At 30.3% G+C, this 15,566-nt stretch overlaps 1 protein-coding gene across 1 annotated transcript in view; it reads right to left on the bottom strand.

Moving 5' to 3' along the window:
• LOC143200753 (uncharacterized) overlaps positions 1-6,144 on the bottom strand; it is a 205,766-nt gene extending 199,622 nt beyond the window's left edge. The window contains exon 1 of the mRNA XM_076411362.1: positions 5,864-6,144. Coding sequence (XP_076267477.1) covers positions 5,864-5,912 — 49 coding nt within the window. The 5' untranslated portion in view covers positions 5,913-6,144. The remainder of the gene's footprint in view (positions 1-5,863) is intronic.
• Positions 6,145-15,566: the final 9,422 nt, after the last annotated feature.

Raw genomic sequence — 15,566 nt, 5'->3', positions numbered from 1 at the left:
TTTTATGCCCGTGCAAAGTCGGAGCGGGCCGCTATGTTTTTATATACAACGTTCATATTTTTTCTGTAATGTATTTAATTTAGTATCAGCATTGCACCCATGCGAAGCCGGGGCGGGTCGCTAGTTATATCATAAAATACAAACAGCTTCAGGGATAACATTTGAATATTATTAGGAAAACTACTAGAACGTGTTTCTACAATTTTGTAAAAATATGAAGAAAAAATCATTATTTTTGGGCATACATTGACTCCATTTTGGGGTATTAATAGATATTGAAATTAAACAATGTTTGTCCATCTCTACTAAAATCGTCATGTTTTGTCACTAAATTAAAAAGAATATTCTTTATTTTTGACAATTTTTACAAAATGCGTTGATTGTCAGAAAGCAAAACGCCAAATCCTCCTTTGAACGCCAAATAAATATAAAAAATGTATTAGTATGTTACAGTATAAAACAACTATTTGCCCACCAAAAGCTCTGGAAATATTGTATTCATTTCCCAACAGCAAACGGTTTTTTGGCAGTCCATACAAAAATCTAGTGTTCATCAAAGGGAATTCTTCTTTTACTGATTCAGAGGCTCGCCTGAATTAGTTCTATTCTATTTACAGATCCGGAGTATATTTTGTATTACGAAAAAGGATATTGTGATTTATATGTGAGAATTAAGAATAGGCACGTGGAGTAGTGATAAAAACTAACGACTACTCGAGGGAGCCCGGAGAAAGAAGAGACCGTCGAGTTTTTTTTCTTATTCCATTATGACCAGCCAGAAATAAATGATCTCTTGCCGATGTCGCTTCGAGTTCGGGATAGTGAGTGTTTTACGGGCAACAGAGACCCTGGGTTACAACTGGAATTGTCATAGTTGAATTACTACCGAGGTTTGTGGATGGGTAGGGCTTTAATCAGGGTTTTGTCGCCTATGGAGAGCCTTACACTGAACATGTTCATGAAATTCTTCATAAACGGGATGCCTGATTCGAGATGAGTGTTGACGTTACTCATAAACCATGGGGCATTGAGTAACGCGCGGACTTTTTGGATTGGAACACTTGTAGTAGTTCAAGTTGTCTCTCAGAGACATACCTGTACCACACCTGTGCTCCGTAGGGGCAGACTGGACGAACTAGCATATTACACAGATTCGCTCTCTGGGGGATTGGAAGTTTACTTTTCCTGCAGAGTAGTGGAAATAGTAGTGTTGTGGAAATAGTAGAGGAGCGTTTTCTCTTTTAAAGTTTATAATTCTGTAATTCTAAGTTAAAACATTTTGTCTCGTGGGGAATATCATACTATTTACAAAAACCAATTCAGATTGTTGTTACTACTCTGATACAAGATGGATGCTCATATATATTTTAATTAATTGAATTGATTTAATTTATTTATTATTTATTTATTTATTATATATTTAATATATATATATATATATATATATATATATATATATATATTAGCCAGAGCTAGGCACAATACATGCTTAACTTCAATTAAATGAAAATCACTTAAATTAAATTAAATGAATTCAATTAATTAATATATATATGACCATCCATCTTGTATCAGAGTAGTAACAACAATCTGAATTGGTTTTTGTAAATAGTATGATATTCCCAACGAGACAAAATGTTTTAACTTAGAATTACAGAATTATAAACTTTAAAAGAGAAAACGCTCCTCTACTATTTCCACTACTCTGCAGGAAAAGTAAACTTCCAATCCCCCAGAGAGCGAATCTATATATATATATATATATATATATATATATATATATATATATATATATATATATATATATATATATATATATATATATATATATATATATATATATATATATATGTATGTATATATATATATATGAGCTAAACGTATCGATAACGCTTGAAAAAACACCATTTACTTAAACGAAAACTTTTCCAGCTTGTTTTCCCGATTTTTCACTCGCTCCAGACCCATCCGCCAGCTTCCGGGACCAATAAAATCACTCCAGATCGGAAAACAACCCATCACGCCGGTCTTTATGGACTTTCTTCTTTATCCGCGCGCTCGGTAATAGCCGACTAGAATTATTGTCCTTTCTTCCCGACCGACCTTGAAACTATCGCTGCCTCCATTCGTTCCGGACATTTACGGTTAACGCTGCGGCAGCACCGACTAAACGCTAGTGTGACGCGCGCGAATATAATTCCTGCGGTTACCGCTAGATGGCTTCGGTAATTAATTAACAAGTATGAAAATGATCCGACGAGCCGTGGGCTGAGGGGGTTGGATACGTTCGGAACGGGTGCGAGGATGTGATGGTGAATTGTCGAGTCCCGGCTGGAAATTCGCTCACAAATCCGACGCCAGATCTCCTCCAAATTGATTCAGGTTTGTACGGCGTGAAGGGTTCGGTTTAGGAGGGCTGGGGTGGGGAGAGGGCTTCCCTCTTGAAACGTGATAGATAAAGTAATGGCTTTTGTTTTTGTTGGGATAAGGAAAAGGACGCAGATGTATTAATAGGTCGGGGGAAATGATTTGGATCGAAATAATTGGGTTTTTCTTTCGATCCCGTCGATATATGGGCGACGTTTCAAGGGTCGTTCGTTTTGTATCTAATTTAAAGGAGATTCCGATTCAGAAATACTAATTTCAATTCAATTCAAGGGGTTTATTCAAGAGAAAAATTTCGGGTAATGAGAGAGTTATTAAAAATTTGGATGGTTTAAAATAATTTTAGCAATATGATTAAAAACGGACTTCCCAACCAACCACAAATATTTAAAAATCGATGTAACTGTATTCTCAAACAGTAGAAATAGATAAATAAGAACACTATAAATAAATTTAGAAATAACACACAAACCTGATGCCAGATTTTGCAAATTTAATAAAAATGCCAGGAAGGATTTAGGATTTTGAAAGGATTTATCCCAAATCCGACATATTTATCAATTCAATATTTATTTTACGAATATCATTCATTCTGGGGTAGAAATAAAAGTCTGATGGAAAAATAGACTAAATAATTAATAAAAGTATGATGAAATTTTATTTTCTTAATTTTGTAGCAATCGGTTTTTCCCAATAGGTCGCTCTAAAGTTGTGTATCTCTATATAGTCCGTAACCTCCATCACTATACTATTTCAATGAATTAATATGGAATATTCTAGATATAAATGTAACGCCATTAATTTAATCAATCAAAAGTTATGACGCCTTGTAAATAAAAACTCCAACAAGTCGTTTTGTTTTTGATGATAAATTTTTGGAGCGTTTATATTTTGGACGACATTCTTTAAAACATTCACGTGTGGCATATTTCGTCTCATAACAGTACTGCAGAGTAAATATCAATCCTACGAAAATCGTTTACACAAGACGGAATGTTAAAAAAATACTTGGATTTTATATAAATTTGCAAAGAAAAACGTAATAGGCCCAATTATTGTTTTAACAAAAAAAGGAGCAAAATGTAGTTTTTACCTTGATATTATGAATAAAATTAAGTAGCTTAATTTTCTTCAATCCATTATAAAATCGGTAGATTTTTGAAAAGGTTGATTCTTATTATGATGGAACTAGTACACATAGAACTAGTAACCATTTATAAAAATGTAATTTAACAACAACAGTATTTTCTTCCTAACTTAAATACTTTAAGTAATAAGATGATAATAAATAATTAATACTATGTAGTCTCTATTACCAATTCCAATATTGCTACAACCTATTAGGATTAATTTAATAGTTGTAATAGTAAACAATACATCTTCAATGATTATGCATAATTGAATTATACTATGTTAGACCCTCATTAATGGGAAACAGTGTACCTGTAATATTAAATTATTGGAATTAATACTTATTGTAAATTAATTATTTCAGGTTTTCAGGCAGGATATTCAATAATACCAAGTTACTATTAATGTATAGTATTTCAAATGACATGGACTATACAGCAACTATTGTAAAAAACGTTTCTTAGAAAGTGCTCCACTGTACGTTGTTCAAATATAGACCTTGGGTACGAGACTGAGAAATTTAAATCACAGAATCAATCAAGTTAACCAAAAAATCCATTATGATATATGAGAAAAACACCTTAATATTCAGTCCACATTATATTTTAAAACAAATGCTGAAGATTTCAGTAAACTGAAAAACAGGGCTTCAGGATTATATGTTGCGAAAATCCTCATTAATATTCGCCTTAAACTCTTCAGTACCCCACCTTTCGTTATTGAAAAATATATGTATATTATACCAATTATATTAACAAAATTGCATAATAAGAAACAGATCTAATAATATCAAGTTATAACAGAGTATATAGTGGTAACTATAGAAAAATATACTGTAATTTGTGTTTATGAATATTTAAAATATTTGTTAAGAGAATTTAATATATCTACTACAAAATGAACTAAATATAAGGTATTGAATCATTTAAATAGTAACCTTCGTACAATACTGAAGAACATGAGTAAAATGACAGGTTCAATCAAGTTAACTAGAGAAAACATTATAACAAGTGAGACAAATATCAATTTGCATTATATTTTAAAACCAATGGCGAGATTTTCTGTTAATTAAGAAAACAGAACTCCAGGCTCGTGTTACACCTTTAGCACTTATCGAAAAATATCAAATGTATTAACGAAATAACATAATGACAACAGTAGATTCGATAATATCAAGTTATCATTAATGTATAGTATTTCAAATGATACAGGGTTTTGTTGTATCCACTACAAGGCACAATAAGGAAATTTTCTTAACAAATACACTGTAAAATTAAAAATATCTACTACAAAATGAACCAGATATAACATATTGAAATATTTATATAGCAACTTTGGTAATGAGGACCATGAAAAAGATGACAATTCCAAACAAATTAACTAGCAACATATTATGATAGGTAAGGTGAACATAATGCCATTAACTTCACAGGTATATATTGAAACAAATAATGAAAACATCGATAAATTTAGAGAAAGGATTCCAGGATGATAACCCACCCTCAGCTCTTCAGTACCCCATCCCTCATCATCGAAAAATATATATATATCAAGACAATTATATTAACTAAATTACAAAATAACAACAGCATATTCAATAATATGAAGTTATCATTAGCATGAAGTATCTCAAATGACAACATATTGGAGTATTTAAACACTAACCTTGGTACAATACCGAAGAACATAAAAAATATGACAGTTTCAATCAAGTTAACTAGAAAAAAAATTATGATAGGTCAGATGAACATTTTATAACACACTTTATATCCAATGATGACGATTTTTGTGAGTTAAGAAGAAGGACTCAGTCACACCCCACCCTTCATCATCGAAAAATATATGTATATCACGCCAATTGCATTAACTAAATTACATAATAATAACCAAATTAAGTAATTTAAATGTAACTAATGTCCCTTTTCAGGCGCAACTCATTAAGGCCTCATTAGCGGACTAATGTTTCCCATTATAATGACACCTGTGCTTCCTGCTTTTTAATAATTAATAATCTCGTCCGCTGTCGTACGCTATTCAAATGGTCACGTTAATTATTGAAGGCGAATTGTTTTATTCCGATTTCATTGTATTAATTAAATGTATTAGCAAAACTCAGTATGAACGCGGATTATTATATTAAACAGGAATCGATGGAGCGTCAAATATAAATTTCGGCATACCGTAATGTATGCTTAACGGTATCCCGTAATTAGTTTGGTCTAAAATTCGACCTACCTCATTAAAGACTCATTAACGGGCGTAATGGTTTAGTTTATAATTGCCCTTTCGGTGGGAAATTTAATTGGCGGGATTTAATTAACATTAACACAAGTCTTCGGGCACTTACTTTGAAACAGAAATAACAAAACCCAGATAATTTGGTGGTTTCCTTTCATTTTCAACTTTTTTCTTCTCGACGGAGGATCCCTCGGGAAACGGTCTACAATCACTGTTAAAACTTCACATGATTAACTGACCGGGATCGGTCTTATCGCACCCGAACGATCACTGTTGCGCCGGTAAAAACTCGGCTGGCGATAGGCGAGAGAGGGGTGCCGAGTCGAAAAATCGGCGTGCTGTATCCGTATCCGGCGGTATCCGCGTAATATCCGGCGACCGACAGCGAACGCCCCACTTACACGATGAACAGGGGCAAACTAAACAACAAGAATGGATAAATGCGCCAATTTTCGCTGGCGCAAAGTTGGCGGTGACGGGCGCACGCATGCTCGTACTCGGTAAAGTTTCGACAAATGTAAAACGCACACATTTTGTTTAAATTAGATATCCTATCAAATATAGAAACCCATTCGAATGTACGAAAATAATTTTAAAGGCAATTTAATCTAATAATTTACTGATAAAACTAATTTTTCTTCATGAACTGACCTAACTTAAATATTTCCACAATGTTTAATGAATAGAAACCTAATTTCTATTCCAACACAAATATTCTCAAATTTTTTTCATCATTTGATCGATAGAGACAATAATCCGCCCAATAAACAATTTCCAATAAATAAACTAAACTTCGTGTTAAATATAGAGGCTCATTCGAAAGTTACAAAATAACTCTAAAGAAAATCTAAATAACTAATTTATTTATTATCATGTTCTAATAAAATTTAAATATTGTTTCGCAATATTTGGTGAATGGGAACCTAATTTTTATTCTAAATGAATACCATAGTCCAATAAAACAGCCAATGTACGTCACAGATGGCATTGGATATAATACAGCCAATTTGATTTTATAAAAAGGTTAAATTCTTTTGAAAATCGGAGCGGATTTTTCATTTTCGTTTTATTTGAGTTAGTCTCTAGTTAGTATCTCCTGGTCGACTCTGTTCTCAAATTTCTGTAAAATTTTTCAAAACAATGATAATAATTCAAGGTTATAACCGGTATCACTAATCACTTCGAGCAGGAATGACATAATGTTAAAGGAGTAAAAAGCGTTAGAGCGATAAGTATTGATACTATCAAATATTAAGTTGCTATGGTTTTATTGGAAATATTTTTAGCGTATTACAACTGCATTTAATGTTAATATAAGCACTGTGGCTAAAATATCTCAGAAAAATAAAAGTAATAAAACATTAGTCTTACCAAAAATAAAGCGCCCTCACGAAGCAGGTGACGAATTAAGATCTCCTTGATATTAGCTCTTATTCGAGTGAGTAAAAATAATGAGTTTCTAATAGAACATGATAAACTGCTGTCCAGCAGTTGTATTGCTTCTACACTAGTATGGTTTAGTATGGTTCTTTCATATTTCAAGGCGAAATCTTGGATAAATTCGCAAATCCATTTGATTTCCTGGTCATCGTGCAGTTCTTTGTTGGTTACGTAGGGATAAGCATTGGTAATCAATCGAAATACCTTGTTTTGAGAGCGTTGGATGACTACTTCATTTGAATTTTTAGTGCAACCTTACATTTGCAATCCATAGGTCCAAATTGGCTTTATAATTGTCTTGTAAATCAATCTCTTTGATTTTAGATGTTTTATTTTGGTTCGAATGTGTTTTTCTTTTAAGATATATATATAAATATTTTTTCTCATATCTATTACTTTTCATAAAATATAACCCTTAATATATCGACAGTAACAAAAGCAATTTAATCATATCCCATCTAGTTAGGCTAATAACAAAAGAACAACGATAATAAGCCAGGAATCGGTCTAGTGAGAAGAGCCGGTTTGAAGGAATTGCGGTAAAAATTGCGAAAATCCATTTGTCTCCGGTACGCCAGAAGATCCACCGGAACCGAGACGAAAGGCATTCTCGCCCAGAGGGCGCGGAATTTAAGAAATAATACAATGGGACCGAAAATGTCCCGGGCTGCCTGAACGGGGTTTATTAAATTTCGTCTACGTCGACAAAAACCCGAAGAAGATTTTTATAAAGGAACGTAAAAGGAGGACGGGCGAAAAAAACGAAAAAATATATTATAACGGTAGCCTGCTATTTGACGTTAAGGTAATCTCAAATTTAGCGGGTCGTTTTTTTCAGCCCTTGCATGTACACGACTATACTTTAGTCGGATTTAATTTGAAATCATACAAGTCTCCCGCGGGAAATAAGACGCGTTACATTTATCTAAAACATGAAATATTTTCCGTTATTTCTGCTTTTTCACTCGAAGATAAAGAGAATCGGTTAACTTTTGTCGTTTTTATTATGATCCAAATTTGATGTTGATCCATTTTTAGCATAAAAAACATCCCGCTTTAATTTTGGCATCTGAAACCTGAACAGCCTATATATATGAACCAGATTAAAAGTACAATTTTAGGTAAAACATTATTCGTTGCTTTCAAGTTACATACATAATTAGGTGTTAATATTGAGGCAAATTGCGTAGGTTGCTACCCCAATTTCGACTATTCTATAATAGTGCACAGACTTCTACTACTTTTAAATTTTACAAAAGTAAACATTATTATTCAATTCTGAATAACGATTGTTTTTTTGATTTTGTTATATATATGCATACAATATCAAAATTTAATAATTTTTAATAATCGAGACTGAATAGCAACGAAAACAAATGTATTTCACTAAATATTGTAGTGACGTCATACTTAAATATCAATCAGTAGACCTCGGGGATGCAACCGACCCAGAGATTGCAAATTATAATATACCAAATTATGAAAAAAAAAATTTACTCCAAAAATAGATTCTCCCTTTTTCTATCTACTATATTACAGGTATAATTTTATACAAACCTTTTTTCTTCAATTTTAGATCCATATTACACATAAACAACACAATTACGGTGCTAAAAGAATGCGAATCATGAGCTGTTAAATTATGAGAATTAACAAATATAAGAAAATGTCAATCATACAATCAAAAATTATGAATAATATCTCTTAATAAGTATTATTTTATTAATAATCATATTCCCAAAGATTATGAATACCTTCATATGATAAACAATAATCACTAATAGAGCTTATATATAAACAATGTTATTGTGTTGCTAAAAAGTACGAGTCGATACTTTCAACTTATATATTATAAGTAAAAGTTAATTAATAATTCTTAACAATTATGAATGCCTTTATATATCAACCAGATTACATGCGGTTTATTATTTCAAAAGTTGTATATAAATTATATGACTTTATTGCTAAAAGAATGCGAATCGTAACTTTATAAATTATGAAAATAGCTAAATATTATAACTAACGCTAAAATATACACTGAAAAAGTTTAAACGAATTTATTTTAATTTACAAAAAAAAGATATTTCCACAAATATTGTATCTAGTCGACAGGAATTTTTATTTTACTTTAAAAATTAAAAATATATTAATGTAACTAGACAAATATTATACATAAAGTTCCATTTATAACCGAAATTTAGACAATTTTTGAGATAATAATTGCCCATAAGTTATAGAGCTATGCTGGAAGAAGAACAAATTAATGTAGCATATCTCAAATATATATTAAATTATCCCCACACTGGCCCCCCTGAATTGAAATTTATTATTATGTATATATACATCAACAGAAGGATCGTCCCACTGTATTGACTATTACATTTACCTGGTAATATACCATTAACAAAATAAAACTGATGATATTAAAAATACCTCTTATTCGTTTCAGTAACAGACCTTTCCCCTTGATAAATATTTTCATTAATTATAACTTCTCATTGTAATCTGTCTAGTATCTAATTCCAGTGCCCATTTCTTAACGGCAAACAACGTAATTACTAATTACCATATAGATGAAACCTTAATGCTGCCCTATCGCCTTCAGTAGGACGAACGTTTATTAAGCTTTATATCTTGTTCAGCTCAGATAATTCTGGTCTGCTTTCTAGCTTTGGCACGTTCAATTTCTTTCCGAGAGACGAGCAAGATAAACCAGTTCTGTGGAGCGGTGGCCCATTTTATACTTTGATGCTTCGAATTAGGTCATCTGTTTTAGACAAAAATTTTTGGCGGTATCGCTAACAGTTTCATTTTTTCTATTATGAATGATCATGTTTCTCCCATTACAGAGTGAAGTGAGTAATTGTCAAAGTATATATTACTAAAACTTGTTTTCACAGCATTTTCTATATAGTATCAGTAATGTATTTCATATATAACAACCAACATAATTTCCATTAAGTTTCAGTAATCAAGTATTGTAAAGTATTGAGAAGTATAAATAATTACATTAATAAACATTATAACAAAGTATCATAAGTTCAGAGCATTAAATATATGTATACGTTATATTTCAATACATTTTTATTATAAACATACATATGGAATAATAAATGAGGTAATATATTTGTAGATGAAAACAAGGAGTATCTATTTAACATAAAGCTATTTTGATATTTATATTTGATTTTAGCATGTATATTAAAACAAAAACGAATACAATTAGGTAAGTAATCTTTTACAATTTAGAACCATAGTAATTCCAATCATTAAATTAACTATTGATATATCAAAACATAGGTCTATAAAGCAAATAATCTAAATAAGTGATATAAAATTCAGACAATAAAATAGCATATACTCAAATATTTTATAACATTAATTGTTAAACATCTTAATATTTATTATTGCCTTACAATATTTACAAATATATTGTTAATTGTTCATAATTCCTTCTATTAGTCCTATGTGTTCCATCTATTTAAATTATGTAGTTTCATTTTAACTGCTACATATTTTCATTTCTTCAATTATGTATTCATATAGTCCTTATCTTTTATCCATATTACTCACCTAAAACATATATTGCAAATAAAACTTTTGATGTTCGAAAACTAATCATCAGTGGTACTATGATGTTGTTATAAAATTAAATCTTTCAGATGTTATTCTTTTTTTAATAAGACATGAGAACGAAAAGCATTCATGAACTATCCCTTGTTTTGATTAAATTTTATCTAAATTAATGTCATTTCTGGAGGTGAGGAGATAAGGATTTAGTGAATATCAATCATGAGCAATAGTTTAAAGAAATAATTGTTATGTAATATGAATTCATTTTATTTAAAATTCGAGATGGTTTTCTAGAGATAAAAAATTGTTATAGATTTAAAAAAACTAATTTATTCTTTGTTCGATTTTTCATTTGAATAGACACATAAATTATAAGCCTATAAGTAATCACATACAGTGAATTCTTCCTGGTTGAATTTTATTTAAAAACAGTAAACAAAGCTTGTCTCGTCACGGTTAAATTGACGCACGTTATTAATATTTCATTTTAAACAAAACTAATTGAAATATACATTTACGAATAAGCTTCCTGATCAAACGTCACGCCTATATAATGTAAAGCGGACTGAAAATGACAGCCGCGAAAGTCTAAAATGATTCGTACATCAGAAAATGGATCGTGCACTTTGTTATCGGTGATACTGCGGCAGAAAAATGGCCTTTAAATCGACAATTTTCAGTGTAAATAATACATTGTTTTCGGTCGTGGCGTGTCATGGAAAATTGACATCAACTACTCGCCCAGCTGCGCTATTAAACCGCAAAACCGATTGTGGGCTGTTTTTTTTTGTTGTTCCAACGTCATAAAAATTAATAGTTCCAATTTACCTTTGTCCCGAATGAAATAATTGAATTAATAATGTCGTGATTGAACCAGTAAATAACTTTTATCATATTTCACTTAAGTAGGTAGTTAGAAAACATTAGCATTCTGGTAAGATCTAATGGAGCTTGAAATTTGTTAAATTTAATTAAATTAATTTAGAAAATGAAAAGACGAAATACCAATAAATATTTTCATTTCATCAAGTGTGTTATGTGTATTTTCAAAGAATCGACCGAATCTTAGATAAATTTTGAGCTTGTCTAAGTATTTATTCGGAAAACATTGCTCAATACTGAAACAAGCCTCTCTGGAAAAACAATGAATCTATCTCACTATTTCAAGTAAATTTAAAACAGAAAAAATATATAATGCCATAAAGTCGTTAATATCCAACGTTATGTTGTTAACAGATGTGGAGTCTTATGATATAAATTTTGTTTAACGTAAAAGACACCTAATATTTTATATCTATCCATTAGTTTTAAACAATTTGAGGTTTATCATTCCTTATATATCAGAGATACGTTAGAGTATGAGACTTATGTCATGATACAATAGAGAGATACTAAAATGGATTTATACAAAACACTGCATCAAGCTTTAATATTTCTCCGATTTTTCCCCAAATGTTTTTGTTGCTATAATATTAATTATATATAAGAAAGCACCTAGTTATGTCTATACAATTCATCTGGTACGTTTAAGTTCGGGCTTAGAGAAAATGTGATAAAACCATTTGACGTAAACTTCAAGCTTCATTGTATTAAAATTACAACGAACGAACTCTTAATCTTAACATGTGCAATTTTCCTTTATCCGGACTATACTTTTCCGAATAAGAAACCAAAAAAAAAATCTTACAGAAAGTACATGAACTATTCTAATAAAGACGTTAACGTAATAGGAGGCATTCTTTGAACTTTTCCACCGGATATGCGCTTAATATTGAACTTCCCATTCTGCATTCCACATACTCGTAATTCCATTAAAGATTGCCGAAGAATGTGTTCGATTTTAAGCGAGACATTTTATGTCGGAGATGGAAAATGAGCAGCCCTATTAGATTATTGGTTATTATCCAATAAAATTTCGAAAATTCCTTTGGAAATATATAAAATTCATGGACTAATTATGCTATACAAGGATAGGAATATACTTTCAAAACTTCATTAAAATTATTATAAAAATTAAAATTACAAGTGTCACACTGTAACAGTGTTCACGCATTAGAACAATAATAAACAAATATTCACAAACACAATACGATATTCTGCATTTAATGAAAAAAAAAGAAAAATACTGGCATAAAAAAATGCAATGGAAACTACATTCCTTTTGCTAATAAATGTCTAATAAAATAATTTTCAATGTCTTCCCTATTGTTAAATGATTTTCTTAAATTTAATAAGGTTTGTATACAATCAATAGAGCGACTTAAACTAAAACCGTAGCCAAATAATAATATTTTTCTTGACTATGTAACACAAAATTATTCATTAAGAGATATAAGGTGATTAGAGTAATTACACGGATATTTCAATGTCCCTCTTTGATAAGTTTAAAAATTGTTCTTATTTTACTACATATTTCAACTATATACCAAAAATCACAAAAGGTGCCAAAAGAATGCGAATCATAGGTTTTTAAATTATGAGAATTAGCTAATATAAAAAAAGTCAATCATACAATCAAAAATTATGAATACCTTCATATATATCACTTAGATCACATGAATATTTTTATACAAATAACCTTAGGTTAGAAATTATATATAGTCAATATAATTAAGTTGACAATATCATGCGAATCATAAATTTCAAAATTATGGAAATTGCCAAGTATTATCTTATTAATAAACACATTCCCAAAAATTATGAATACCTTCATGTGATGAACAATAAACACTAATATAGCTTATATATAAACAATATTATTATGTTGCTAAAAAATACGAGTCGATGCTTTCCGAAATAATTATAAGTAAAAGTTAACCATATTCTTAACAATTATGAATACCTTCATATGGAGAACAATAATCGTTAATAGAGCTTATATATAAACAATGTTATTGTGTTGCTAAAAATTACGAGTTGATACTTTAAAACTTATATATTATGAGTAAAAGTTAATTAATAATTCTTAACAATTATGAATGCCATGATATAAATTCAACAAAACCGAATTCGTCCATTTAGTAAAACATTAATGAAATCATTTAAATGTCATCATCTGAGCATATGTTGGTATTTAGTTCATTTAAATAATACCATCTATTTAATTACCAACGTAGATATCAATTAAAACCTTTAAAATTTTAATATTAAGACAAATTGTGTGCGATCCTAACCCAATTTATAGTGTTGTACAATAGCGCACTGGCCATGCTTACTTTTTAAATTTTGCTAGTACTAAACATTCGTATTGTTAATTTCCTTTGCTGTTTTTTATGTGTTTTTATTTAATCAATATATAAACCTAATAAATGTCGTAACACAAAACTAATTTTTTTATATCATCTTTATTAGATACGCTTAGTACATTAGTACATTAGTACGCGAGAGATTTAAACTAAAAGTCGCAGCCAAATAACAATATTTTTCTGGACTAACACATAAATAATTCATTAAGAAATATAAAATGATTACAACAATTACAAGGACATTTCGCAGTCCTTCTTTGATAAATTTAAAAATTGTTCTTGTTTTACTACATATTTCAACTTTATGCCAAAAATCATACACAAAATATCCAATTACCTCTTATACTTTTAACATAATTTTGTTTTTGCTTGTACCTAACACTAACTTAATAATTCAACAAAACGAAAATGGTTTGCTGACTTAGTAAAATATTTATTTAATCATTGAATTTTCATTGTCTGGACTTATGTTGGCAGTCTCTTTATTTAATTAACACTCCCTATTTAATTAAAAGTATACTTATTGGTTCAATTTTTAATATCGAGACAAATTGTGTTCAATACTAATCCCATTTCCACTACTATACCTTAGTGTACGACTTTCCCTATTTTAAAATGCTGATAATATTTTTTTTAGTTTGTTTAAATTAATGATTCCCTTATAATAAAAATAATGATAAAATAAGAGATAAGAATTCGTATATAAACATAAAACTGAACAACAACGATAACAAATGTATTGCACTAAAAATTTTAGTGAGGTTATACTCAAAAATTCTTCAGTAAACCTCTAAGATGGCGTTGACAAACGCCCGGGTAGACGAGAACGCTTTGTGAGAGATATTTTAAAGCCAGACGGATTTGTTTCAGTTTGTCGTCTGGCTGGAGGAATTTTCCAGAAACAGGGCGACGTCAACGGGCCCCGGAATATTTATGCTGTCGCGTGGATAGTTGGAAACCGTCCGGAATCCAAAATAAATATTTCCCCAATATGTACACATCAGTTTTCGAGTGATGAAATCGAAATGCTGTTCCGATTTCGCGACGATGGGGACCAGTGCGTGTTATTCTTTTCAACCCGGCTGACATATATAATAAAACAAAATCGTTCGCGGACGAGTAAAGATAAGCGGAATCGCGAAATATATTTTTTGGTCGGACTCAAAATGTCCGACGGCAGTGCCGAGGATAGAGACGTAAGGAAAATAACGCGTATTTTTATATTAGATAAAAAGTTATCGAAAATTTAATAGAGAAAGTTGAAGCACATGTACTGGATTGTCAATGCAGAAATAATTGTTTCAATCTTTACTCAATTTCTTCCCAAATATTTATGTTGCTATAATATTAGTTATATATAGGAGAATAGTGATTTTTGTACAATTTTCTTTTATCCGAACATTATTTTATACTTAATCGCATGAAAAACAAAAAATCTTACAGAGAGTATATGAACTATTCTAATAAAGACGTTAACGTAATAGGAGGCATTCTTTGAACTTTTCCACCGGATATGCGCTTAATATTGAACTTCCCATTCTACTTTCCACATAC

Source organism: Rhynchophorus ferrugineus, unplaced genomic scaffold, assembly GCF_030347505.1.
Source record: "Rhynchophorus ferrugineus isolate W39M unplaced genomic scaffold, kcgeb_rfMv2 rfM8, whole genome shotgun sequence".
NCBI classification, from domain to species: Eukaryota; Metazoa; Arthropoda; class Insecta; order Coleoptera; family Curculionidae; genus Rhynchophorus; species Rhynchophorus ferrugineus.
Note: the sequence above shows the minus strand (reverse complement) of the source record. Positions and strands in the feature narration are given on the sequence as shown.